Here is a 27979-nt window from a genome sequence, read left to right as displayed (position 1 = left end):
GTTAAACTTTTTCCAGGGCACAAAGATTTTTCTAAATGTAGTTGAGTAGTTAGAAATATACAAATAATGGATGATCTCTATGCACACAAAATATTTCCATGTGACTCCAGATACAAGGCCAGTAATTCCACTCTAGACTTCCTAATGCAAGAAAACATACACTATTGCAAGTGGCTCACAGTGGTTACATCGGGAACAATATGGACTCCCCCTAATAAAATGTTAGTATTTCAAAAACTTGGATACTTTATTATTAGTAGCAGATGACTGCCAACAGATCCACTCAGTCTGACTCACAATGTTGTAATTTTGCAGCCAGAACCTCCTTTTAAGTGTTTGATGACATGTATCGCTGTATCAAGACCTTTCAAAGAGTAACATTTTTTTCTTTTTAGAAAGAGAGAGGGCCAGTGGGGGAGGGGGCAAAGGGAGGGAGAGAATCTCAAGCAGGCTCCACGCTCAGTACAGAGCCAATGCAAGGCTCAACCCCATGACCCTGGGATCTTGACCTAAGCCAAAATCAAGAGTCAGACACTTAACCGACAGATCCATCCAGGAATCCCTCAAAGAGTAAACTTCTTAGTGCTTTTCATAAAGTAGTCATGTTTAACTCCTTTGGGAAATAGAACTCTTTGACAATCTGATGAAAATCCCTCTTCAAGCCCACCCAAGGCTCTGGTTTAAGAACTTTTAAAGGCTAAAACAGTTGGGGATTAAGGCAAAACATAACTTATGAATCTTAAAAATAAAACTTGGCTTTCTTCTGCTGATGACAAGAACACAAGTGCTTCATTAATACTAATGTCGTATAGGAGGTGCTGTAGGACAGCTTTACCTCTAGAAACTCATTTAAACCTTGCAACAACCCTGTGAGGTAAATTCCATTATTACTGCCATTTTATTTAAATTTTTTTTTAACTTTTAAAAGTAATCTCTCTACCTAACATGGGGGTCCAACTCATGACCCCAAGACTGAGAGTTGCATGCCCTTCTGACTGAGGCAGCTGGGCGCCCCATTCCTGCCATTAAAAATTTTTTTTTAAATGTTTATTTATTTTTGAGAGAGAGAGAGAGAGAGCGAGAGCGAGCAGATCAGGGGAAGAGACAGAGGGAGACCCAGAATCCGAAGCAGGCTCCAGGCTCCGAGCTGTCAGCACAGAGCCCGATGCGGGGCTTGAACTCACGAACCGTGAGATCACGACCTGAGCCGAAGTTGGACGCTCAACTGACTGAGGCAGCTGGGCGCCCCATTCCTGCCATTTTAAAGATGAGGAAACCGAGATGCAGGGTCAGACATGCAGGAGTGGCGGGGCGAGCGTCCAAACGCAGCCGGTCTGGCTTCGGAGCCTGCGCCTGTAACCACAATACCACCTGATGTTCTCCTGAACTAATTTGACCGAGATCCCTAAATCTGATCTGGCTAAAGGAGAGGGTGCCAGAGAAGTACGGTTTTCACAGCAAAGCTTCTACCTGAACCGTTCTGAATGGAAATCTTCCTAAAACGCACTCTGCACTCGCGCCATCTCTCACGGCACACCACTGGGTGGAAGGCAGACATCCTCTCTGTGTAACGGAAGGAGCACGGGCCCCACAATCACAAAGATCGTGGGTTCAGAGTCCCGCTCTGCCCCTGAACAGGACTGTGCCCTGGGCAGGTTACTTCGCTCCCTTGAGCTTGCTTCTGGGAGACGGAGAGGAGAACGTCTACGCCTCACCGGGTTCTTGTGGAAACTCACCGAAATACCACCGACGAACGCCTGGTGCAGCGCTCGGGACGCATTTGAAACCACAGCTAGACTCTTGCGGTCGTGGCTTACGATCGCTCCCCCAGCTCCACCGCCCCGTCCTCGGAGGCAGGTGCAGCAATGCTTCTTCCTTCCACACGGTTTCTCCCGACCTTCTGCTGCCTCCACCTCACACACGCGCACACACGCGTGTGCACTTCTGTGCTTCTCTCAACATCCTCTGCCTCCTGGCATCTCAGTCCCTTCCTTGCCTGAAAGCCCACTCCTCACTTCCACCTGATAATTCCTAGCTGGCCCTGAGATCTGGTTCAGATGACACGTGCCGCTGGAGGGAACCTTCTCTGGCACCCCAGGCTTCCCCCGTGCTCCCTCGGCACTCGGCACGTGCCTGCGGGGGGCTCGACGCACTGAATACTTTCCGACCCCTCTTCCTACACCCAAAGCTCGGAGTTGGCAGGACGCTGGCACTGCACTTACTCATCTTTAATCCATAGCACCTGGCGCGTGCCCGGCACAACTTACGTTGTGCAGAATACGTACAGGATGGGTAACAAAGTCTCAGGACTGTGTGCCAAAGGGGAGGAGTGTGAATCCCCTCCACTCCCTCATCTGATTTTCAGGGCACCCCCACACGTGAGGTGGGCCAGGTATGTTCGCTCTGGCCCAGGGACAGGGTCAGGGAACGGAACAGGAACGGAACAGGGTCAGGGAGGTCCGGCGACGCCTCTCTGGCCAGCGTTCCTTCCCCCGCCCAGGAAGCGCTCCAGTGAGCTGTAGGGTGCTGGCTTTTACTCCTTGGAAACGCTGTTTTCTTTCTAGATCTTAACTGTTGCCCAGACAGGTGGGATAACTGCAGAGTTTGCTTCCTATCAGGTGGGTGTTATATTATGAAGCAAAGCCAAAGAAAACCATAAAAGCATCGTCTCCTTGCTTCATTGAGGTCATGTGAAATGACCGGTTGAGAAAAACAGCTTAAGAAAGATGTTTTCAAGCTTGCTTTCTGCTTTTGAAGAACTTAGGACAGAATCAACAGTAAGTGCAACCGCAGCTGTTTCCGGAGCCGGGCCTGTGCGGAGCGTGTTACGTGTATACACAACTGCATTTTACAAATGAGCAGGGAGGAAGCATCGCCAGAGAACACAGCTGGTTAAGCAGCAGACTAGGACAAGGACCCGGGACGGCCGTGTGTGAGCCCCAGCTGTCCGCGCTTCATCACATTCGACTTACAAACAAGGTCTGTACATCTCAGCGGGACGAATCTCAGACACTAGTTGAGACGCTAGCCGCCGCATCGGTTTCCTTTACCCCAGAACCTACCGTTGGCTGCGATGAAGGCACATGGCACCGGACAACCATCTCCTGAGGCTTCAGAAGGGCACGTGGTAAGAGTTGAGAAAGTACAGGCTTGGGGTTAAGGAGACCTATGCTAAAATCTTTGTCTTCTCGGCTTTTCCTATCAGTCAAGACAGTCCGAGAGGTCAGATGCCTAAGAGACACTGGCGCACGGCAGGCACTCAGTAGAGGGTAGCGGCTGACTTTTCCCATATCGATGCTGTTCCTCGGCTTCAGTGTCAGCAGCGAGAGGACACATGCAATGCCACGAGTCTAACCACGGCTCAGACTTCAGCGTGCTACTCCATCAGCAACAACGCCTGAGTGAGCCAGACACAAGGCCACCTGGCTGGCCTCAGCTTGCTTACAGGAAGTATGAACATTCTGGAAACATACAGATAACTGAAGGCGTGCCTCTGGAGCGGCAACATCGCAGATATTATTCTGAATGGCAGCGAATGGGCTTTTAGTGATTTAGCAAAACCCAAAGTAAGGTGTCTTTGAAATGTTACCGGCACCGGGGCGCCTGGGTGGCTCAGTCGGTTAAGCGGCCGACTTCGGCTCAGGTCATGATCTCGCGGTCCGTGAGTTCGAGCCCTGCGTCGGGCTCTGTGCAGACAGCTCAGAGCCTGGAGCCTGTTTCAGATTCTGTGTCTCCCTCTCTCTGACCCTCCCCTTTCATGCTCTGTCTCTCTCTGTCTCAAAAATAAATAAACGTTAAAAAAAAAAAAAAAAATGTTACCGGCATAAACAAGAGCTTCCCCTCCACAGGATGATCCCAGGGGGAAATCATCAAGACGTTACCAGATGACTTCGCTACCCCTTCTCAGAAAGCGGGATTCAACGATGAGCCAACGCACAAGCACGCAAACACAAGAAAAAGCCACTCCCCAAACACAGCTCAACACTGAGTGTGTGACCTTCCACCGGAGACAGAGTTCAATCCCCTGGTCTGTATCAAGACTACCCGGTGACAGTGCCACCCCTGCTGCCCTCGCTTCTCACTCCTGCATGGACTCCCACTCTCCCTGCCGCACTTGAACTCCTCCTCCCTCTAGTGGGAGTCCAGTCTACTCCCCAACGGTCTGCTCTTCACTTCTGCCACGCTGACCCCTCTGTGGTTTCTCCTCCCACACAGTGGCCCCCTCTGCCTTCTCCAGCGCCCCGTTGTGTGCACCGTACCACATTCTTCTCTGGGCTCTCTGCTCACGGACCTCACTTCTTGTGCAGGAGCGCCCCACCCTCACCCGAGCCCCACCTGCTCTGCTGAGCCCCAGCTCTTGCGTTTCTATCACTCTCTGGAACTTCTCCGGAGAGGACAATGAAAACAGCTCCTATTGAAAGCTCACTAATGTGCAGAGCCACAGTTCCCAGACTTAGCTGGGTGCCCACATGGCTCTTCACATGGTACTTGCTTTTTATCACAGCCATCACAGAAGACCAGCTTCGAAAAGACAGGGCATTATTGAAAGGAATGTCGTGTGATAAGATGTAGCAACCATGAATTACCTCGAGCTAGTAGTTCCCAAGGTGTTTGACAGATGTCCCACACTGCTGTTTCTTTTGAAATAAATGTAATAAATGTAAAATATCCAGGGGCACCTGTTGGCTTAGTCAGCAGAGGATGTGACTCTTGACCTGGGGGTTGTAAGTTCAAGCCCCCGTATTGGGTGTAGAGGTTACTTAAAACTCTTAAAAAAACAAAAAAACAACCCAATGGTGCCCCTGTGGGTTGGTTGCCTTTTACATGTATTATTATTACCTCATTTAACCCTTAACGACCCTATCAGGTAGGTCTGTCATCATCCACACCTTCTTTAAAAAAAAAAAAAAAATTTTTTTTAAATGTTTTTATTAATATATTTTTGAGACAGAGAGAGACAGAGCATGAGCAGGGGAGGGGCAGAGAGAGGAGGAGACACAGAATCTGAAGCAGGCTCCAGGCTCTGAGCTGACAGCACAGAGCCCAACGTGGGGCTCGAACTCACGGACTGGGAGATCATGACCTGAGCTGAAGTCGGACGCTCAACCGACTGAGCCACCCAGGTGCCCCACCATCCACACCTTCTACATGGAGAAGTTACGTCACTTGCCCAATAGCACACAGCTTGTAAGTGGCAGAGCCAGGCTTTGAACCCAAGTGGTCTGGCTCCCCAGCCTACACTCTTAGCCTTGAATCGCTTCACACTTATATCTTAAAAAAAATCTAAACCTGACTTATCTTCTCCCAAAACAGCCATCCTTGCTTCTCTACTTTTGTGCCAGTGCTGGTCATAGGATCCAAGCAGAAAGTGCACAGAGGCTTTCCGTGTTTCTACCAGTGGGAGAGCCAACCTCTGCTTGCTGTAGTCTGGGGGGACGCTATTCCTGAAGCTTTCCTTTTGATCTCTAGGTGGACTTTTAGTTCTTTTCTATACTGAAATAAAACCCGGGAAAGGAATTTTTTTTTTTTAAACTCCACGAGAAATTTTTATGCAGAGGTCAGGTTTAAAACAACATGGTACGTGTTCCATAAGTATTTGCTGGATAAATAAATGATTACATTCAGAGTATGACTACTTCAGGTTTGGATAGTCACGATCAAATGCTGATTCCTAATACAATTTTTGCTATAAACTACCGTTCATTTTTTACTAGCAACTGCTAGCCCCGTGGGGGAATTATAAAGAAGTCCTACACTTGAAGAGATTATAATTTTATTTTCCAAGGCACCCAGGTTCAAAATCTTAAGGGACATCTTTATCCTCATTTATGTTTCCGCCTTCTCAGACCCAAGCCCTGCTGCCAGACCTTATCAGTTTTCCCTTCAGAGTCTCTTCTGAATCTCTACCAGGCTTTTACAGTACCCCAAACCTTGGACCATAATAACCTCCTGCATGGTCTGTCACAATCTCTCCTTGGTCTCACCCACCTGCTGCCACGCTATCATTTTCTTCTTACACGATCATGTGGAGCATATCTAAGTCCTGCTCATAAGCCCGAAGTGCCCGTTGCCAAGTCCTTAACTATTCAAGATTCTTACAATTTGCTCCTGACCCACCTTTTCAGTACTAGGTTTGCACCCATTTCATTCACTTTGCATGCATCACAAAATGCCTACCAAGGGCATTGAGGAGATGAAGGGGACAGTAAGGTGACCACAACAGCCCCTAAGGAGCTACGGCACCCTCAAGGAGCTTACCGTCTTTAACAGGGGAAATGGAATACATGCATAGAAAACCCGAATGTTAGGGAAAGTTAAGTGCAGTGACTTCCCACAGCCAGCTGGCAGGGGAAGTCACAATTGTGGCCGGAGGGGCAGCATGTCTTGGAGGAGGCGGCACTTGATTAGGTCTTGAAGGGAAGGCAGAGCTTCCGTATAGGAAGCAGAATACAGAAGAAGATCACTACAAAAAATGAGCAGAGGAGTAGAGGGAAGAATGTAGGGGCCAAGAATGGTTTCCCCACAGTGCACGTAAAGCCGACTAAGGGGGACAGCTGAGAAGGAAGGCTGAAGGCTAAATCACGGACAATTATGATGCTTGGCCTCGGGTCTGGACCTTGATTATCCACTCATTCGACAAGCATCTATGGACTAACTTTGATATTTATTCATTCAGCAAGCATCTATGGACTAAATACAGCGGGCCAGACTGCGGGTTCAGTGCTAGGGATGAAGTGGAGAGCGTGACAGACAGGACCCTGGTCCTCTCGGAGCTTAGGGTCGAACGTGAAGGTGGGAAGGATCCACTGAAGATGCTGAACCAGAGGACTGTTGGCATCAAAGTGGTACTTAAGGACATTCTGGCATCAGGGTGTCGTAATTGCATGGGAGAAGAAACAGAAAGGAGGCCACTGACTGCATTACGTACAGGGAGGGATGAGGTCCAGGATGGAACAGTGGTAACGGAGGACATAAAGGCATGGGAATGATTAAGGAGGAAGGATATCGGGCACAGTCCTCGAGTGGAGCTACAGGAGAGGGAGAGCAGGGAGGCGGAGATGCAAAAAGGCACCATAAGACCGGGAAGCAACCAGAACAGTGGGTGGCTCTGGGGGCGGGGACCAACAGGCAAGGGGTACGAGAAAGCTGTTTGGGACGATGGGAATGTCTGTCTTGACAGGCGTGGTCACACAGGCGTATGCATTTGTCAAAACTCACCCAGTGGTAGACTGACCCCATGCACATCTGCACCTAAGTCTACCATGAAAAAAAAAAAAAAAGTCCTGGAAACAAATATTGAACTTAAGTTAATGACACGCAGGCTGAAGCGTTCAGCGATGCGATGTGTGAGATCTATAATTTACTTCAAAATACTTTGTAAAAGATGGACGGACAGATGTCTCATGAGGCAGACAGCAAGATAATAACTACAGAATCTCACTGGGTGGCATATTGTGCTCACTGTACCATTTCAAAGCTTTTGGTTTGAAAAATTTCATGATAAAGCGTCAAGAGAAACGACGCAGCGTATAGTTTTGAGTCTGGGCTGACTGGAAGGGCCCAGAACACAGAAGCAGATGGAGGAGGAGATGCAGGTTTGGGCGACGGGATGATGAGCTTAGTCAGTGACACGTGGGTCTGAGGGGCCCAAGGCATCCAGGTGGCAATATTTATCAGGCAGTTAGAAACACAGGACTAGAGTTCGGTGGTTTTGCTGTGCTACCTCCTAAACATCTTTCTGCCACCTTGGATGCCTTTGTACTGAAATCCTTTTTCTTCCGTAAGCTCTGACCACCCTGGCCTCCTACATTCAGCACTGTACGATTAGTTTATGGCACTGTCATATATCACTAGCGAATGGAAATTCTCAGGATAAAGGGCATCTTACACAGAATACATACGATTTCACGAAGCAATTTGCAAATAAATGAATAAAACCTGACCCAGTGTCTGACTATGCAGCTCTTGACGCGCACACTGATTCGTGGCTCGGAAGGTACACTTTTGTTTTTCATTTCTGAGATATACACACTCAAAAGCCACTCTTTGCAGTGGGAAACATGACCCGTACCCGTCACAGGCTGAACCGAAGCTCCCATTTCCAAATTCTTAAATACTTGACTTTCTCCTTCTTAGCAGCTTCTCTTTCAGACTTTATCTGACATTTCATCTTGCAGAACTCTAAACAAAGGAAGCCAATGGTTGTCCTCGGGTGGCGAAACTAACCTTTCTGAGCTTTTTCTTTCTACGATTCTCGATTTCTAAATTTCTGCAACAGCAATTACTTTGATAACAGGGGGGAAAGGTTTATTTTTTAAAGAAAACCTGTAATGACATAGTCACCAGCCCCTACTGTACAACTGCTAGAAAGTTTTTCAAGTTGTGGGAAAGAAGTTAAACCAAGCTGGCTGATTTCTCATTCCTGCCTCCTCAGCAATCTGTGGGCTCCCTGAGGTCGGGAGCTAGGTCCCGCTCAGCTCTGCTCCTCTTAACGTGAACCACAGCACTGGGCCTGGTAGACAGCAGGTGCTCACATGGTGAAAGAACACACATTTGACACCAGAAAGTGGAAAGCACAGTTAGTGGAAAGCCATTCCCTTATTCTGTTAACCTGGTCATTATTCTTCTCATTTTGAAAATCTGTTTCTCAAAGTAAGCTCACAGAATACCTCTGGTACCTTGAGTCTCTCTCAACTGCCCCAGGCAGCCAGTGCTGCTGAGTGAAAGAAAGTGGGTTTGGCTCCTTCCGTGAATTCCAATTTCAAGGGTGTCCCTAACCCTATGCCTGGCACAATGGGAGAACAGCTCCGTTAAGAAAACCCATGAATCTGGGGCGCCTGGATGGCTCAGTTGGTTAAGCATCTGACTTCCGCTCAGGTCATGATCTCACCGTTTGTGAGTTCAAGCCCCACATCAGGCTCTGTGATGACAGCTCAGAGCCTGAAGCCTGCTTCAGATTCTGTGCATCCCTCTCTCTCTCTCTCTCTCTGCCCCTCCCCAACTAGTGCTCTGTTTCTGTCTCTCAAAAATAAATGAACATTAAAAAAAATTAAAAAAACAAAACCCATGAATAATCAAGACTGCTCTTATTTTCGCATCAGCCGCACTTGGCCACTGGTAATATTTTACATTTCACGCCATCCCACCGGACGGGGCCACACTCCCCACGGCTCACCTCAGCTGCCGAATTCCAAGTCCGCTTACTACCATCGTCACTTACCCACCGCACTTCAAAGAATGGTTTACCTTTTCTCCTCTCTCTCTCTCTCTGTCTTTCTCCTCTTTTTTCTTCTTTTTCTCACCATGCCCGTCTGTGTGGAGGCTGGGCAGTGGGGGGGGAGGGGCAGCCGCCCCAGCGTGCGGGGCGCTGGGAGGAGGGCCGGGAGCCACTGGGGCCTCTCCCGCTGCTGCGGCCGAAAGTCCCGAACTTCTCTTGGACTTGGAGTGTCGCTTCTCTTTATGCTTCTCCTTGTCCTTCTTCTTTTTGCTCTTCTTTGACTTCTTCTTCTTCTTGACTTCCCGGTAGGAATCATCTATCACTAGCTCCCCAGCCTCTAGCTCCCCACCAGAGGACGAGTCTGATTCTACCAGAATAGGTTCAAGTCCTGAAAGATCAAGGTTAGCGCTGTGGGAGTCTGGGAATTGGGAGGCATCCGACCCACCGCCTTCGGGGCCAGGAGAGGAATGTGGGTCCGAGGCGGACTTGTGCTTCTTCCGGGCTGTTCTCAGAAAGCTCTGTAACTCGTGTCCTAGGAGTAAAGCACCTTGCTCATCCCGAGCTGATTTCTTAGAAGATTTTTTCACCGTCGCTTGTTGAGAGGGGTACTGAAAAGACTCCTCGTCAACCGAGCTGCTTCCCTTCTCCTTTGGCGAGAGAATGAGCTTCATCTTTAAGCCGTCGGGCTCCCGAAGAGTCAGTGTCTCTGTGTTCACATAGAGCGGTTTCATTTTTTTTGATTTGTGGGAACCGCCATCCTCCAGGGACAGCTCCCCACCGCTTCCACTTACTTTCTTCCTGTGGTGTTCCTTTTTACTCTCTGAATGACTTGAAGAACTGGAGGATTTCTCCCCTGTCTTTTTGGAGGGCTTGGAGCCTGTTGCCAGCGGGGAAGTGATAGCTTTCAACAGATCCATGGCTGTATCGGCAGACTGCGGGCTGGACTTCTTCTTTTTCTTCTGTGACGATTCCAAAGACGAAATATCTAGAAATAATCAAGAGAAGTCATGTCCACACGACAAACCAACTTCCAACAAGTTGCCTCTCTCACCCCAAACACTCAACTAACACGAGCAAGAGGCTAAGAGAAATGATTTGAGGGGGGACCCTTCAACTGATTCCTGATGACGCCCGTGTGCTTCTTGGCTTGGTAGATTCTGCCTGACCCCGGACACAGTTCTCGCCACTAAAGTCGTTTCTCTTCACTGAGACTTCACGAGCAACCAGAGAGAGCGGACCCAGAAGAATGGACTAAGCTGTGGGATTATGAGTAGTCACAATTTGGGTTGCACTGCAGACAGAGTGTCGTCTGTTTCTGTGTTCAGGACAAGCCCGTTCTAGTAAAGGGTTAGTCTCATCAGCTATGCGCGTAAGAGAGCTAAGAGAGGCTGGTCTTGTGAGTGGATATGCGCTGCACTGAGAAGTAACCCACAGGTGCAGGCCAGAGGGCCCGGGACTACATACGGCAAAAGGGATGCTAGGTAACAATGGGCAGAAGAGAAGTGGATGATTGGGGGGAGAAGGAACCTGGTACCTGGTGTATCACAAATGAAGACTGTTCTTCTATGCTGAATCCTCCAAAATACCAGCCCTCCACCTCTCTCCTCCTTCACACTGGTTTATCGGCACTCAGAACAAGAACCACTGTCCTGTTAAATAGGCCACTGAGTCAGCAACATCTGGATCCCTTTCCCCTACCCCGACTCCAAGAACCAGTGATGTGTTCATCCCACCTGCTGCCCCTTCCCTCCTCACCTCCATGGTAGTAATCATCGGAGGAGTGCTTCCTCTTCTTCTTGTGCGTGTCCGTCCCCAAGAAATAAAGTTCGCTATCCTGGAATTGAAGAGGAAGAAGAATTGACCAACGAATAAGACGGGGCCCGATTTTGTTCTTTGATTTCTGACTTTGGAAAACAAAGTAAAATACGGGAAGTACTACAAACGGGTGCAAACAATGTTTATTTTAAGATAAACTTCTTTCTTCAAGTATGAGGAAATAGGATGTGAGACAGTTAAAAGCTTTCCTAATTCAAATGTGTAGAATTTACCTTTAACTTCTTCTTGGAAGAATTTCTGACCTGAGCAGCGATTTCTTCCTCTTCCCTTAAAAAGTCTTTGTAAGAACGTTTCTTTTCTCGTTGGCTTCGGCCAGCAGCTAGTCCTGTGTCCTCAGAGCTGTGATCACCATCAAAGCAATCTAAAAGCCGGGTTCATTTGGGAAAGGAAATGAGAAAGATTAAGTAAGTGGCAACCAAGTCACCACATATGTAAGGCAACAGGCCCTCCATTTCCAAGTTAAAATGTTTCAGGAAGCCCACTGGAATACGGGGCTAGGATCCAAGGGGACAAGTGTATTTCTTGATGACCTGGCTGCAAATACAAGAACCAAACCTGAAGAAACAATGCTTCCACGCTATGCAAAGCCCAATGTGCATCCTCAGACATGGTTTCTTAGTTGTGATTTGGCAGGTGGACACAGACTTGCAGAGGTAAGGCTGAAAAGAATAAGGATTCATGCGCTGTGCTGCTCTGTGGGAGTCCAAAACGTGACTCCTATCCCCAGACTCCTGCACATGGAGCTGGCAAGGACCACGAGTGCTGCAGGGGATCACCCCAATAGACTAGAGACTTATATTTCAGACTCTCGTGTTGGAACCCTGTCCTGGTTTTCGCATCCATGGGCCCAGCTGGGGGATGTTGTGGAGGCTGAGTGTCATTAATACTGCTCTGGGCCAGCACTTGGGAGTCCAGGCTGTGATGGCCAGTCCTGGTCTCTATGTCCACAGGCTGCAAGGATTGAAGAGGAAACCCCCTTTGGAATGCTTCTCAGATTAAGGGGTCATACCTTCTTTCTTCACGGAGTCATCATAAGCCATGGTGGTCCTGCAGGGCCTTTGTGAATGTGTCACTGTGTCCAGGCTCCTTCCCGTCTACAGGACCAGGTCTGAGAAACAAAGAAGGAAAACCCTCCTGTAATGCGAAATCACTGTGGAGAAGCAACCTTCCAGATGGAAATGCGTAGTGATCCAAGGGCAGACTGGAAGGGCAGCAAGAAATAAAGGAGTGTCTCGTCACCTCCTCATTCTGCTTGTAAATGTATCGGGGCTGAGACTGCAGGAAGTGTACTGGGCTTAATTTGATTTGACTTATGAGTTAGAGTTGTGGTTTGGTGAAGTATATAAAATACCTCCCACAGAATAAAAAATACCTCAAAATTAATGAGAATTTCTGAAATGCCAACAGGACTGACAACACCGAGATGGTAAATACTGACATTAAGTCAGAGGGATAGGTTCAGTCACAGTTATGAAATGCACAGATAAAGCAGGATGCAGAGGAAGACAGATTACAGCAAACATTCCAGACCATAAAGTCCTACCATGCGGATTGGCAACAGGCTAAAATCTATCGTGTTGCAGTTTAAACAGAAATTATAACTTTACAGTGTAATTTTTTGGTCTGCATCTTGTTGAGCTATATGAATTTGCTCAAAACTGCAGAGGTATAAAAATAAGTATACTTCTTATATTGGTTGGCCACATGACAGCTTTCAAGGCTATCAAGCCTCTGTTAAAGGCTAGGTGGAAATTAGGAAGAATTCATTTGTCCACTGGCGGTGAAGTTTTTGTGATTAAGATTTTTACTGATTTGAAGAGTTACTGTAATGTAAATGTTCTAAGTATTATTCTGAAGACGTTAAACTTTTTCTGGCATTCACGTTTATACGTCTACTAAGACTTTGACAATGACAAGCTGTAGACTGCACTCTAGGGTAAAGTTCTTCAAATACTTTAAGGACAGGTAATGTCGCAAGTCCTGCAGGAAGTCTTTGCAGGAAACTTAAAAATGACAGACTAAATATATCAAAAAGTGCTCTCATCCAGTTAGTGAAATGCTTACAGGGTGATTGGATTGGCTATTTACTTAAATTTCATTTTATTTTCATTACTATAAGGGGATTGAGAAATGTTGACGGGCTCTCTGGTGAGACATTGCCAATCCCTTAGGCGGGCATGGGCAATACTGAAGTGTGTAACTTTCGTGACAGAGAATCTGATTAACAAGGGGAACTTTCCTAAGTTACATCGAAGATAGACGAGACGACTTAATTGCACAAGTCAGATAAAATACAGTGCGTAGACATGCCTAAGTTGAGCGTACAAAGAGAAAAAGCATTACCAAGAATGATTTACAAGCAACATTCAGAAAAGTAACACAAGAAAGTACTTCTCCACTTCCCTGAGGAGAATGAAGAATGGAGTTGGTCAAAGTCAAGAGAATCTAGAGTGAAGTAAAGAAACCAAATCAGCTGGATTATTTTAGTGATAAACTGGAGAACTGCTTGCTCTGAGGGCTTGTCATAGGAAATGAAGGGGCTATAAGGTCAGATCTCATGTAGAAATATGAGGCAACTTGCACCATTGTAGCTAGATTTCCATGTTCCTGTATTCAACTTTCTCAGGTAGAAATTACTGCCCTCCCACCTGTTGGGATGAGCACTGGGTGTTGTACGGAAACCAATTTGACAATAGATTTCATTAAAAAAAAAAAAAAAAAAGAAATTACTGCCCTCCCCTCTCCACACAAGTGGGGCAGACTCTGCAAGCGGTAAGGCAAGGGGGAACGTCCGAGGGAATTATGTCCATTCATTTGAAAACAGTATACCCTCTCAACTGGCACTAAAATATACTGAATTTATCAGAAAAAAAGATAAAGGTCCCGTTAGTTTTCACAGGCTGGTAATGCCAAGAAATACAGCAACTTGAGACCTGGAGTTTTAAATGTTTTTCATGCCAAATGAATTTTGGCTGAGAATGTTTGAGAAATAATAAGGAAAAAAATCTTAAACATTCGGGGTCATAAATATGGCCATCAATTTGTTGTCAACTCCAAGAACAGGCACTTCTGTAGGCCCTGAGACGTACGGGCAGACCTTCTTTTTAGTAACATCAAAACTAACATAAACCAGAGTGGAACGGTCTAACAGTCAGAATGGGAATAAGTACCTCTGAAGACAGTATGAGAGAGAACACCACGATGTGACTTCGGAGCTGTGAAAAAAGTGTTCATGGTCTCTTAACTGCCTGCTTTGGAAAACAACCAGTGGATTTAAAAAGTTGTGAAAGGGAACAGAAAATTAGGAGCTGATCCTCAGAGGCACGGGCAAACACAGAAAACACATGCCGGTATTGGCATGACGTATTGCAATTAGGCCTGCTCCTGTTTCAACTTTCAGAGAAACGCTGAAGAGCATTTTATACATTACAGGATTAAATAACCCGTAGAGAGAGAAAAAAAAAAAAAAAATGAATGGGACCTGAAGGCAAGGCTGATTCACGAAAGAACTGGAATAGCCAAGAGCTTAAAAAACTTAAAACACAGTGAACTCTGTTGCTCACAGCTTGGGCAGACTGATGGACCTTGCATTTCGAGATTCTTTAAAATCAAGGTATTATTGCAGCTCAGGGGTTAGTTTGGGTTGCTGACTCACAAAGGAAAGATGAAACCAGATAAAGAAGTCTCAAGCAATAGTGTGGAAGAAAGGCAGAGTTAGGACAACATTTATATAGGATCAGATGACCCCTCGATATTCCTTCCAGGTAATCATTATCCACGATAAATTCAGACTTCAGGGTTAGGCAGCAGATTGTGGGACTAACGGAAGTGAAAAATATTATTAGCCTTGATTTTCACGTTAGAAGACAGAGGCCATAATTAACATGAAATGTTGGCACAACGAAAACAGGTGTTAAAACCCATTCTCCTGAATCCCATCATTTTGGAGTTTACGGAATTCAGTGTTGTCAACTTCAAGAGGCAGGGGTAGTTTTACAATTATGTTCTTCTCAGCGTGCTAAGAAATGATACCATAAGTGAAAGTTCGTTACTTAATGTTGCTTATTCTTATTTTGCAGGTCCAAATGAGAAGTATTGAAACAAAAAGTTTCAGAAGGTGATTTTTTTTTTTTTTTTTTTTTTTTTGCGGTAATCTGAGCCCCAGCGATCGTTGTTAACAAATTTCTTCATCCCAGAACGTGAGTACTGAAAAAGAGGGAACAGAGTAAGGCCCTCGATTCGAGCAGTGAGCGAAACGCTGAAATCCGGTCTAGTCCGCGACGACAGCCATGTTCAAGGGTCCCTGTTTTCTTCCAGCCTTCCTCCAGGAACCCAAGTGGCCCGACAGTGCAGGAAAAGGAAGGTGCTTTGCCAGCTGTTGCCAGTTGCTGAATCGCTGCAGTTGTTTACTTCTAGGATAGAGCAGGTGCTGTCTTGTCATTTTTGTGGAGATCTCCTCCAAACTCAGAACGCAGAGACTCCGAATTCCTGCCACTCCCTTCTCCAGGAACCTACCTATGCAGCACTCACAGCCCCTGCCAGCTCTGGAAACTGCAGAGATCCCGACAGCCTGGGATGGGGATTGAATCCTCGGATTGCAAGGGAGCCGAGCGGAACCACGACCACCGCACAGATCGGCTGACAACACACATTTCCAAAAAACCACCAGGACGAATTTTGACAAGCTTTGTCCAATCAACAGGCTTTCCTTTGACTGAGGGTTTTTTTTTTTTTTTTGGTTCTGCTATAAGGGAACATAACCGGCCACCAGCTTAACCGGCAGAGGGAGGGGGGAGAGGTCGCTCCTCCAATGCATGATATAAAGTGAATCTACAAGTAACAGCTGCGGGGGGACACGGGCCTTGTACGGAGAAGATCGCACCCCGAAGGCACGTTCCAACTGGGTCGCCCGCAAAGAGGACACGCAACACCGGGTTATTTATACAGAGAGCCCCCAGGACCACCCTTTTTGCGGTCCCCACGCAAACCAATGGGATTCTCCCGGCAGTTTTGCAGCAACAGCTAGTTCAACAAAGCTCTGTGAAGAGGAAAAGAAGAAAGCTCCTCGCATCCTCTCCGCCGGCTGAGGGCCCAGCCCTCCCGCCGCCCCGGCCCCGGGGCTCTCTCGCCTTGACAGCCCGGGGCCCCTGCACCCCGGGTCCCGAGCCGCACCGCGGCCCCGACCCGGTCCCCGCGGTCCCGGCGGCCTCCGGGCGCCCCCGAGGGCGGAGACGGCCCGGGCAGGGGGAGGGGCGGCCCCGGCCCGCAGGCCCCTGGGGCGGCCGCACGCCCCCTCCCGGCCCCGCAGCTTTCCCGCCTTCCCCATTTGAACAGCTCCCGCCCGCCTTCCTTCCGCGGCCCGCTCCAGCCCCTTCCCGGGGGCGGACTGCGGCCGCTACTCCAGTCCCCGGCTCGGCCCCTGGGCTAGGCCGCGCCGGGCCTCAGGCGCCCCCGCGGTGGTGTCGCGGGCCCAAGCGGCGGGTGGCGGCGGGGCGGGGCCGCTGCCGCCTCGGGGAGGGGGCCCAGCCCGGCCTCGTGGGGGCTCCGCTCGCCGCTACCTTCACTCGGCTCGCCCGGATCCCGCCTCAGCGCCGCCGACCGCCGCCATCTTGGAGAAGGAGAGAAAAGCGCGAGCGGCCAGGGAGCCTCAGTCGAGCCCAGAGCGCAGGCTCCGGCTCGGGAAGGGGAATCACGCTCCTGACGGAGCGCCGAGCGCATCGAAAGAAACGCGCTGCTGGCTGAGCCCGGGAGCTGGAATTGGTTGAGAAGTTGCTGTGAGCCAGGCGTGGGCTCGGAGCTTTACGAACATTATGCCATTTAATCCCCGCTGCATCCCCGTGAGGTAGGTTTGGTCACATTTTGCGGATGAGAAACAGGCTCAGAGAGGGTAAGTGGCTTGCCCAAGCGTACACAGGTGGTTGGGGGAGGAGGCAGGTACTACTCCAACTCTTGTGAATCAGAATGAGGTGAACTTTCTGCAAGACTATGCCATTTCCTTCGAGATATTTTTGTACATCAGTGCTGTCTCTGCAAACCCTTGACCGTGCAGATTAATAGTGCTTATTGGGAATTTGGCACTTACGTTGGGGTGCTTGGCATATTTCGGAAGAATGTATTTTTCTAACAGTGAACTGTAAAATAATTTACATGGTGAGCCGTCATCTGCATTTCTTCTCACATATTATTTGCATTTAAAAGTTGGAAACAGTCTTCAAACAAATGAAGAGATGCCAGACACAGGAGAGAGGGAGAGAGGGTTTTTCTGATTTGCTCTGGAGAATTTGGACCAATAGGTAGAAACTGCTGTGTGAAGATCTTGGTTCAATATGAAGACAAACTAATGTTTCTAGAGCAGTTCAGTCGTGTTTGGCTACCTTGTCAGATAGTGAGTTCCCCATTACCAGAGGAATTCAAGAAGAGCTAGTGTCCTAGTTATTGTAGAATGGAGAGAGGTTAGCGATCTAGGTTGGGTCGTAGAGTCGTGAACCCCGTGACACTCTGCAAAATTACGTGTTTGTGCACATGTGTGTTTTTCCGGGTTTCGATCCTATCAAAGATTAGGAACCCTTGTCTTCCTGGGCTTTTGAGTCCAGAATTAGAAGGGCTGCTCGCAGGGGTTTTAATCATGCTGCTCGCTTTGCGGACTTAGAAACTGAGATGAAGACAAGCAGATGAGTTGGCTCACAACGCACCGCCAGTTAGTGATCAGAGAAGGATGAGAAGCCAGATTATTTGGCTGTTGGTTCGGTGCTCTTTTCACCATACGATGCTCTCTCTCCCTCTGCACTGAGTTGAATGTCGGATTCCGTTCAATCATGGCTCTTCGCAGTCGTGAGATGCGAGATGTTCAAGCACCTGAGACAAAGCGGTTGAATTTATTCCCCAAACGTAACTGCGAATAGTTGATAAAACTGCCGTCATGGCCCCATCCTGCCCATCAAAAAGACAGTCCGTGAGTTTCACCAAGAGTTATGGGATTGCTCTTCTGGGACATCTTGCCTGACATTGGGCCTCCCTGTGAGGTATTTAAGCGCCATGAGAATGTACTTTCACTCCTGTTCTTCAGGGTTGCTCAGGATGTTTTCGGCTGGAAGGGACGTAATCGCAATTCAAAACCGTTCACCAGAAAAGGAGACTTTATTGGCTGACAGCACTGAAAGGTCTGGCACCTTTGGGCATGGCTGGATCCAGGGAGGAACTCGAGTTTCTGGAGAGAGGTTCTTTCCTCTGGGCTGGCTTTATTCTCAGGCTGCAGGTGATGAGTCCACCTCCAGGCTGTATCATCCTTGCTACTGGCAGTGTCCCTGGGTGGGGACTTGCTTTTACCCATTTGTTTTGGGAGACTCTCATTGCCTGAATTAGATCATGTATCCAAACAGAAAGCAATCACTATGGGCAAAGTCGTGGGGTATGCTGATTGGCTAAATCAGGTCACACGCTCACGGTTTAAAGCAGCATAAACTCGAGGAGAATCAGGGATTCTTGTCAGAAGGGTAAAGGAGCGCTAGGCAAAGCCGATAGCTGTCCACCCAGCTGTACTACTGGCTTGGACCCGCCTGCTTCATGGGTCCCGTTTGTCCTGTGTCTTCTTTCATCCCTCATGAGATTGGGCATATCAAATAATTGCCCGTCTTAACCTTCTGCAGACCGGAAGTCTATCACCTCTCGGTCTGCCCTCTCTGTTCCCTGATCCCAGTCTGGTATCACTGCCTGTCCATTCATTCATTCATTCATTCATTCATTCATTTAACAGATATTTACTGGAAACACGGCCTGTGTGAGGCACTGTCCTGGGTGTTCAGAATAGAACAATGAACAAAACTGGGAGTGTCTGGACCCCCCCCCCCCCCCCCAGAGTTTACGTTCTAATTGGGTTGGGAACAGAAAATAAGATACCGTGTTAGGTGGTGATCAAAGGTGGAGAAAAAAATGCCCAGTAGGGTAAGATACCAGGAGGGAGTGGAAGTAGGGATTGTTATTTAAAGTAGCGATCAGAGAGGCTCCTCTGACTGACATGTGCACTGGAGGCGGAAGCAGAGGCCGGCCCAGAAGTGGGCTGGTGGCGGAGGCTCAGACGCCATAGCTCCGGGAATGGATGCTAGGCCTTCCTCCGAGCCTCGATGTCAAAATATTCTCCACCTAATACCCTGCCATGGTTCTTTTGTTTTTGCAACTTGGAAGGAGAGAAAGGTGGACCACTTGGTAGCCCGAAGTGGAGAAGGGCCTGGTCACGCAGACTTTGTGAGTGAGAACGCCGTCCCGTGAAAACAGGAGGATGGCATCTGCCTTGTGTGAAGGGTGGGTGCTCTCTGGGCCTGGGGCTGGTCTCTGGCTCACGTGACCCGAGGAAACTGCCCCGTGCATGGCAGTAGCAGGTGGCCCATCAAGTCCTACTTGATTTGGATGTGTTCTTCCCTGCACTGTTTTTCCATGCTTTGGCCTCATCAGCTGTGTTGTGAGCAGCTTCGTTGCATCAGTCCGGATGGATATGCTGAGGACAGGGCCCTTTGGGCTGGGAGTGCACAGACCTAATTAAAACTACCGTAAGTGGCAAGAAGAAGTTTATGGCTCGAGGTGAAGAAATGCTGGGAGCCAGAGAAAAGCTAGCCATCTAGGCCTCCGGGTCCAGGGATTCAGATCCCTCCCTCTTACCTCTGTTCTCTCAGGTGTGCCGTCCTCACTGGCCTGGAGTCACGGCCACATGTAGCCCAGGCTTCTAGGCTTAAGGTGGTGAGCAAAGAGGGAAGAGGGCTTCCCCATACCAGCTCCATGGGAAGGAATCCCAGGCAAGAATGATTGGTTGGCTTGGGGTCAGGTGGTCGTTCCGTGCTGTGATGGATCATTTCTGGCAGAACCATGAAGTTGGAGTCATTTCCCAAAAGAACAGGGGAATCTATTCTGGGATGACAAACAGTAAATCCTCTGTAATGAGGCTGTGATGCCCTGTCCTTGCTTTTGAGGAGCTACTGCCTCGTGTGCAGTTTTGATTCTTCACATCCCTTGACCCTGCCCCAGCCACACCGACCGACTTCCGGTTCCCTAGACTTCCGGTTCCCTAGACTTCCGGTTCCCTAAGCGCTGAGTGCCCCACCGTGCATCCACGCCATTGTGCACACGTTTCCTTGTCTGCGGTGTGCTCCCTCCGCACCCCCACCGCTCGACCACTTTTGCCAGCTCCGTACCCAGAAAACTCCTATTTGCTCTACAAGACGTAGCTTGAATGCCGCCTGTCCGAATCATGCTCCGTGTTCCCACACGCTCGATTTCGTGTCTCTACCACTGCGCTTCCCACATGGATGTCAGCAATCCCCTGACATCCCTCCTCTCCCTACTCCTCAAGGGCAGGATCTAAGTCATCTTTGTCCCTCCAGCCACATGGCGGGTATTCAGCAAATCCTTTTGACTGGATGCTGTTAAATGAACAGTAGGACAGACCATTTTTTCTTGGGACTCAAGGCGACGGGGGTGCAAGCTTCTTGGGAAAGTTACATAGATGGTGTGGCGGCCCTGGGTTTACCTGCTTCACCGCTCGTCTGCAGCAGACATCACAGCTCAGACTTCAGGGGTGGCCGTGGAATGCCTCTGTCCTTTGGAGCCCAGAGGAGCTCTCCAGTCCCTAGGCTTCAAGAAAGAGGAAGCCCTCTAGCTGGTCCTTGCCTGTAGGGCAAGGTCCTTGCCTGTAGAATAGGGTGGGAGGGCATTCCTGGTGGAAGAGATTGGGTAAAGGGAGGCAGGGAGGCTCAGGGCTGCATCCCATGCTCAGAATGACAAGCAGTGGGGTCAGGCGTGTTAGTGCTGGGGGAGGTCTGGGCCACGTGGAGAGTTATGTACTTAGTCTGGAAGGGCTGGGCCAGCACCTGCCCTCTCCTCCCAACCTGGCTGTCTCTGTCCTCCACGGTGCATTTCTAGCTGATGGTGGTGACCCTCAATTTCTTCTTTCCTTCTCCCCCAGCCTTACAGGAAAATATTTTAAACTTAGAAGTTCAAAGTACAAATATTCATGTACCCACCTACCAGATTAAACAAATGTTAACATTAGTCTCCTTATATTGGCTTGTTTTAAAATTTTATTTAATTAAAAAAAAATCTTTTTTAGGAAAGAAAGTGTGAATGAGCCCCATCTCTATCCCCAGCATCAATAATAGCTCATTGCCTTGTCTTTTCTCAGAGGGATTGAAATTGGTGTGTGTCCTTCCTGTCCATGTTTTGATCACATATAGGCACAAGAGGCAGAGTAGCCTAATTAATGATTAAGAGTATTAACTCAGAGCCAGACTTACTGGGTGAAAGTCTAACTCTCTCTCTCTCTCTCTCTCTCTCTCTCTCTTTCTTTCTTTCTTTCGAGAGAGTGCACACACATAAGTGGGGGAGGGGCAGAGAGAGAGAAAGAGAGAATCCCAAGCAGGCTCTGCCTTGTCAGCGCAGAGCACGGTGTGGGGCTCGCACCCACAAACTGAGATTATGACCTGAGCTGAAGTCAAGAGTTGGATGCCCAACTGAGTTGGAGCTCAACTCTATTACTTTTTGCTGTGTAACCTTGAGCAAATTCCAGACATCTCAGGGTCCCAATGTCTCTCTTCTCAAAATGGATAGAAGGAAAGCAAAGCCCTTACACAGCAGTGTCTGATACCTGGCAGGTACTGTATGTGTTCGTTACCATTACGCAAGAATAATATATGGTGTTGTGTTGTGTTGCACCATACCAGCACTGTTTTGCAAAGCTATGTAAGTGGTATAGGACCATTTGGTAGCAATTTGTGTTTTTCTTTTTGTTTTTTGTTTTTATTTTTAATACAAGTTATTGTCAAGTTAGCTAACATGCAGTGTATACAGCGTGCTCTTGGTTTTAGGGGTAGATTCCCATGATTCATTGCTTACATACAACGCCCAGTGCTCATCCCTAACAAGTGCCCTCCTCAATGCCCATCACCCATTTTCCTCTCTCCCCTGCCCCCCACCCATCAACCCTCAGTTTGTTCTCTGTATTTAAGAGTCCATTATGATTTGCCTCCCTCCTTCTCTGTTTGAAACTATCTTTTCCCCTCCCCCTCCCCCATGGTCTTCTGTTAAGTTTCTCAAGTTCCACATATGAGTGAGAACGTATGATATCTGTCCTTCTCTTACTGACTTATTTCACTCAGCATAATACCCTCCAGTTCCATCCACGTTGCTGCAAACGGCAGGATTTCATTCTTTCTCATTGCCAAGTAGTATTCCACTGTATACATAAACCACATCTTCTTTATCCATTCATCAGTTGATGGACATTTAGGCTCTTTCCATACTTCGGCTATTGTTGAAAGAGCTGCCATAAACATTGGGGTACATGTGCCCCTGTGAGTCAGCACTCCTGTATCCTTTGGATAAATTCCCAGTACACAATTTGTGTTTTTCAATCAACATACCATGTTTGGGAGACTTTGCTTCTAGCCAAATTGGAATACCAGGGACCAGATTTCTCTTGCTGCCTGAAGCAATCAACAAAAAGATCCAGACAAAATATAGGAGATGAGGATTTTCAGACCTTGAATATCAGGCAGCACAGGACAGCGATCCCCAAGATGATGGGAGGCAAACAGTGTGAGCCCTATGATTGCCTTGGTTTACTGCCTGAAGTTTCCAGAGTACGGTGTAGGGAAGGGTACCTCAGGTGGAGCCTGGTGATCTCCCTGAGTTGAGGAGAGGGAGCTGGGAGTTTGGAGAGATCAAGGTGGTCGGGATTCTCAGGCAGAGTGTGAATGAGGAGAGCCCTGCCCAGAAAGGGCTCCAGAGCTCCACAGGGAGCTTGACCAGTTGGTGCCTGTGTGCGAAGAAACTACCTAAGACCAGGGAAAGAACTACTCAAAAGGATTAGAGAGAGCAATCCCTATAGTTCACAAAGGGTGGGGGGATAGTTCAGGTTCTCATCAGCCAGAATGGAAAAATCTGGTAATTCATGAACTATCTGCTAGAGTGCTCAGTTGTGGGAGGAAAATTAACCCAGAATAGAGGCTGCTCTGATCCCACCTAACAAAATTTAAAAACAAACCTTGAGAGGATCAAACTGTTTCCAAGTAACTTAATTGTATCACAGAACAAACCCCAGGACTATCTATATGAATACAAAATATCCAGTGCACTACCAAGCCAAAATTCAGTCTCTTGCAGTCAATAAAAATTGGGAGGCATGCAAAGAAGCAATTAACTATGACCCATAATGAGGAGAAAAATCCATCAATATAAACAGACCCATAAGAGACACGAACGATAGACTTAGTAGACAAGGATATTAAAACAATAATTATAACCACATTCCGTATGTTCAAAAGGAGAGAACAAAGATTAAACATGCTAAGCAGAGACATGAAAGGTATAAAAGGGATTTAGGAGGTCACATGGTTCTGGGAAGCTGGAACAGATCTACTTTTTTCCTGTTACTCCTACTAAGTACAACTACAATCTCTGGACATTATATAAAAACAAAAAATACAAAATCAAAAAACAAATATAAGACGACACTGAAAGTTGGGGAGAGTAAGGTAGATTTCAGGACCCAAACCATATGCCCTTCTTACACCATACACAAAAATCAACTCAAATATATTAAAGACATAACTGGAAGACTCAAAACTATAAAACTGCTAGAGGAAAACACAGGGGGAAGGGTCAATGACATTGGTCTTGGCAAGGATTTCTTTGGGGGAGGCGGAGTAGGGGGAGGATATGATGCTAAAAGCAAAGGCAATAAACAAGTGGGACTCCATCAAACTAAAAAGTTTCTGCATGACAGAGGAAACAGTCAACAAAATGAAAAGGGACCCTATGGAATAGGAGAAAGTGTTTGCAAATCATCTATTGGATAAGGGTGTAATGTCAAAAATATGTAAAGAACTCATACAAGTCAGTACCATAAGAACAAATAACCCAATTAAAAAAATGGGCGGGGTGCTTGGGTCGCTCAGTTAAGTGTCGGACCTGGGCTCAGGTCATGATCTCACAGTTTGTAAGTTGGAGCCCCGCGTTGGCTCTGTGCTGACAGTGCGGAGCCTGGAGACTGCTTCGGATTTTGTGTCTCCTTCTCTGTCTACCCCTCCCACTGCCCTGCACATGCTCTGTCTCTCTCAAAGATAAATAAACATTAAAAAAAAATAATGGGCAGTGGACCTCCATAGACATTTTTCCAAAGAAGAAGCACAGGTAGCCAACAGGAGCATGAAAATGTGCTTGGTGTCATGAATCACCAGGGAAATGCAAATCGAAACCACAGTGAGACATCACCTCACACCTGTTAGGATGGCTGTTATCAAAAAGTCAACAGATGAAACAAGTGTTGGTGAGGATGTGGAGAAAAGGGAGCCCTAGGGCACTGTTGGTATGAATATAAATTGGTGCAGCCCCTATGGAACCAGTATGGGGGTTCCTCAAAAAATTAAAAATAGAAGTACCATGTGATCCAGAAACCCCACTTCTGGGTAAATATCCAAAAGAAATCACATCACAATCACGATCTCAAAGAGATACCTGCACTTTCTTGTCCATTGCAGAATTACTCACTATAGCCAAGATATGGAAACAATCTAAGTGTCTGTTGACAAATACATAGATAAAGAAAATGTGAGGGGTGTGTGTGTGTGTAATGGGATATTACTAAGACTTTAAAAAGAAGGGAATCCTGCTCTTTTTGGCAGCATGGATGGACCCAAGAACATTATGTGAAGTGAAATAAGCCAGAAAGACTTATATGTGGAATCAAAACGAAACAAAACAAAACAAAACCCTCACTAAACTAAAACAAAACAAAACAAAACCAAAAACCAAAAACCCACCCCCCTCAAGCTTATAGTAGAATGGTGGTTACCAGAGGCTGGAGGTGGGGGTGAGGAAAAAGGAGGGATATTGATCCAAGGGTACAAACTTGTAGTTAAAAGCGACCAAGTTCTGGGGCATGCAGGTGGCTCAGTGGGTTGAGCATCTGACTTTGGCTCAGGTCATGGTCTCGCAGTTCCTGAGTTTGAGCCCTGTATTGGGCTCTCTGCTGTCAGCACAGAGCCCACTTCAGATCCTGTGTCCTCTTCTCTCTGCCCCTACCCCACTTGCATGTGCATGCATCTCTCTCTCTCTCTCTCTCTCTCTCAAAAATAAATAAACATTAAAAAAAAAAAAAGATGGGGATGCCTGGGTGGCTCAGTCTGTTGAGCATCCAACTTCGGCTCAGGTCATGATCTCATGGTTTGTGAGTTCGAGCCCCACATTGGGCTCTGCTGACAGCTCAGAGCCTGGAGCCTGCTTCAGATTCTCTCTCTCTCTCTCTCTCTCTCTCTGCCCCTCCCCTGCTCATTGTCTCTCCCTCCCTCCCCCTCAAAAATAAACTAACATTAATAAAAAAGATGACTAAATTCTGGAGACCTAGTGAATGGCATGGTGACCATAGTTAGTAACAGTGTATCGTGTACTTGAGATTTTCCAAGAGAGTAGAGCTCAAGTATTCTTAACACACACACACACACACACACACACACACACACACACACACACAATGACTGGGAGGTGATGGATGTATTAATTAGTTTGGTTGTGTTCATCACAATGTGTATGCATATTAAAACATGTAATATACCTTAAATAATATAGTTTTTTATTTCAAAAAGAGAGTCATAAACCTACAAACGTATATAGAGTTGTTCCTAACATTTCCCTATTATTTTGGTGTCTGTGGGGTTTGTAGTGATGCCACATTTTATTCCTGATATTGGCAATTTGTGTTTTTTCTCTCTCTGTGCCAGTTTTATTGATCTTTGTTTCACTGATTTTCTCCATTGTTTTTCTGTTTTCAATTCCATTGATTTCTGCTCTTTATTATTTCCATCTTTCTGCTTGCTTTTAGTTTTTATCTTCTTTCTCTAGGTTCTAGAGGTGGAAGCTTCAGTTACTGATTTTAGACACTTTCTTTTTTTGGATGTATACATTTGGTGCTGTAAATGTCCTTCTTAGCCCTGCTCTAGCTGTTGTCCTATGAATTTTGATGCATTGTATTTTCTTTTTTTTTAATGTTTATTTATTTTTTGGGGGGGGAGGAGAGAGAGAGAGAGAGAGAGAGAGAGAGAGAGAGAGAATCTGAAGCAGGCTCCAGGCTCTGAGCTGTCAGCACAGAGTCTGATGTGGGGTTCAAACTCTCAAACTGTGACCCGAGCTGAAGTCAGAGCTTAACCGACTGAGTCACCCAGGTGCCTCGATGCATTGTATTTTCATTCAGTTCAGCACTGTAGTGTATTTCTTTGAGACTTCCTCTTTGGCTTATTTAGAAGTGTGTTGCTTAGTTTTCAAGTATGTGGAGACTTTTCTGTTATTATCTTTCTGTTCTTGATTTCTAGTTTGATTCCACTGGTCCATGAACACACTAGGTCATATTATCTTGATTGCGGTGACTGTTTCACTGGCATTTACCTATGTCAAAACTCCAAGAAATATCAACCCTTTAAATATGTGCAGCTTAATATGTGTCAGTTATACTTCAATAAAGGTGTCAAAAATGTGGTAAAAAAAAGACTCAGAATTTCTGGAAGTGAAATCTACAATGTCTGAGATGAAAAATGTGTGAGACAGGACTGATGGCCAATTAGACACTGAAGAAGGGAAGGTGAATGAACTTTTAAGATATAGTGAGATGAACAATCCAAAATGAAACACAGAGAGGAAAAAAGACCCCCTTCCCCCAAAAATAAAGAGTAGTAGTAAGCTGTGGGAAGCTGTAAACTTAATAGAAGTGTACTTTGAGTCCCTGAAAGAGGAGAGTGGATTAAAACTTATATATTAGAAGAAATATTCATAGAAAAATTTTCAAATTTCCAAACTCACAAAAGTAAAGAAAAAGACACCAGTGCACATCATAACCTATTTGCTTGAAGCTAAGGATAGAGAAAAAAAACCTTAAAAGCATCCAGAGGAAAAGAAGACATTATGTGCACGAAAGGCTTACCTCCATGGGCCTAAGGCTACTTCCCTTAGAAAAGTCTGCAAGTGGGGGCACCTGGGTGGCTCAGTCGGTTGAGTGTCCGCCTTCGTCTCAGGTCATGATCTCACGGTTTGTGGGTTCCCACATCTGGCTTGCTGCTGTCGGTGCAGAGCCTACTTCAGATCCTCTGTCTCCTACTCTCCCTGCCCGTACCCAGCACGCACTCTCTCCTCTCTCAAAAATAAATAAACATTAAAAAAAAGAGAGAGAAAAGTCTGCAAGTGAGTTTGACCTTTGTCTGGTGTCTGGGAACTTGGCTTTCGAGAGGCTTCCCGAATATGAGCTGAGAAGGACGCTTTTCCTTTGTGACGTTCTTTCCCCAAACCCAATAATCCTGCCCTCATCATGAGAAAATTCACAGGCGCACCCTAAATTGAGTGACATGCTACAAAATACCTGGCCAGTACTCCTTGAGATCATCAAGGTCATGAAAAGCAGGAAATACTGAAAAACTGGCAGACCGCAGGAGACTAGCACAGCTCAGTGCAAAGTAGCCATCTGGACTGGACCTTGAAACACACAAAGGTCAGTGATAGAAAACTGGTAAAACACAAAGTCTACAGTTTAGTTCATAGTAACCTACCAATGTGGGTTTCTTAGACTTGGCAGGTTTATAACAGTAATCAGAGATAGTAATAGTAGGGAAAACTGAAACAATATGAGGGGTGTATGAGGAGAACTTTCTCCTGTCTGTGCAAGTTTTCTGTACGTGTAAGATTATTCCAAATAAAAGGTTTATTTTAAAAAAGGTCGTCCTTTGAGAAGTTTGATACAATCAATGAATCTCTAGTTGGACTGATCGGGGAAAAAAAAAAGAAAGCATAAAATACCAACATCAGAAGTCAAGCTATAAAATGCACACACACACACACACACACACACACACACACACACACACATACATGATTATCTTGGCTCTCAGTCTATGTTGACAC

The 27979-nt window shown here is 46.9% G+C and overlaps 1 protein-coding gene and 1 long non-coding RNA gene across 4 annotated transcripts in view; one reads left to right on the top strand and one right to left on the bottom strand.

The window, feature by feature from the left end:
- Positions 1 to 16713, bottom strand: part of HMGXB4 (HMG-box containing 4) — a 30116-nt gene extending 13403 nt beyond the window's left edge. Inside the window, exons 1-5 of one of the 3 annotated variants that reach the window (XM_060656494.3) lie at positions 16612 to 16709; positions 12063 to 12161; positions 11266 to 11414; positions 10973 to 11051; positions 9247 to 10202 (exon numbers count right to left, since the gene is read on the bottom strand). In XM_060656494.3, coding sequence (XP_060512477.1) covers positions 9247 to 10202; positions 10973 to 11051; positions 11266 to 11414; positions 12063 to 12093 — 1215 coding nt within the window. In that variant the 5' untranslated portion in view covers positions 12094 to 12161; positions 16612 to 16709. Of the gene's footprint in view, positions 1 to 9246; positions 10203 to 10751; positions 10867 to 10972; positions 11052 to 11265; positions 11415 to 12062; positions 12162 to 16611 lie in introns of those variants that run through there. The other 2 variants (XM_060656493.3, XM_060656495.3) reach the window with 2 other exon arrangements.
- Positions 16714 to 16750: 37 nt separating this feature from the next.
- The window catches only part of LOC132693808 (uncharacterized), a 120473-nt gene continuing 109244 nt past the window's right edge, over positions 16751 to 27979 (top strand). Inside the window, exon 1 of the long non-coding RNA XR_013556663.2 lies at positions 16751 to 16895. This is a non-coding gene — a long non-coding RNA (uncharacterized LOC132693808). The remainder of the gene's footprint in view (positions 16896 to 27979) is intronic.

This window comes from Panthera onca, chromosome B4 (assembly GCF_046562875.1).
Source record: "Panthera onca isolate mPanOnc1 chromosome B4, mPanOnc1 haplotype 2, whole genome shotgun sequence".
NCBI classification, from domain to species: Eukaryota; Metazoa; Chordata; class Mammalia; order Carnivora; family Felidae; genus Panthera; species Panthera onca.
This window is presented reverse-complemented; position numbering and strand designations above follow the sequence as displayed.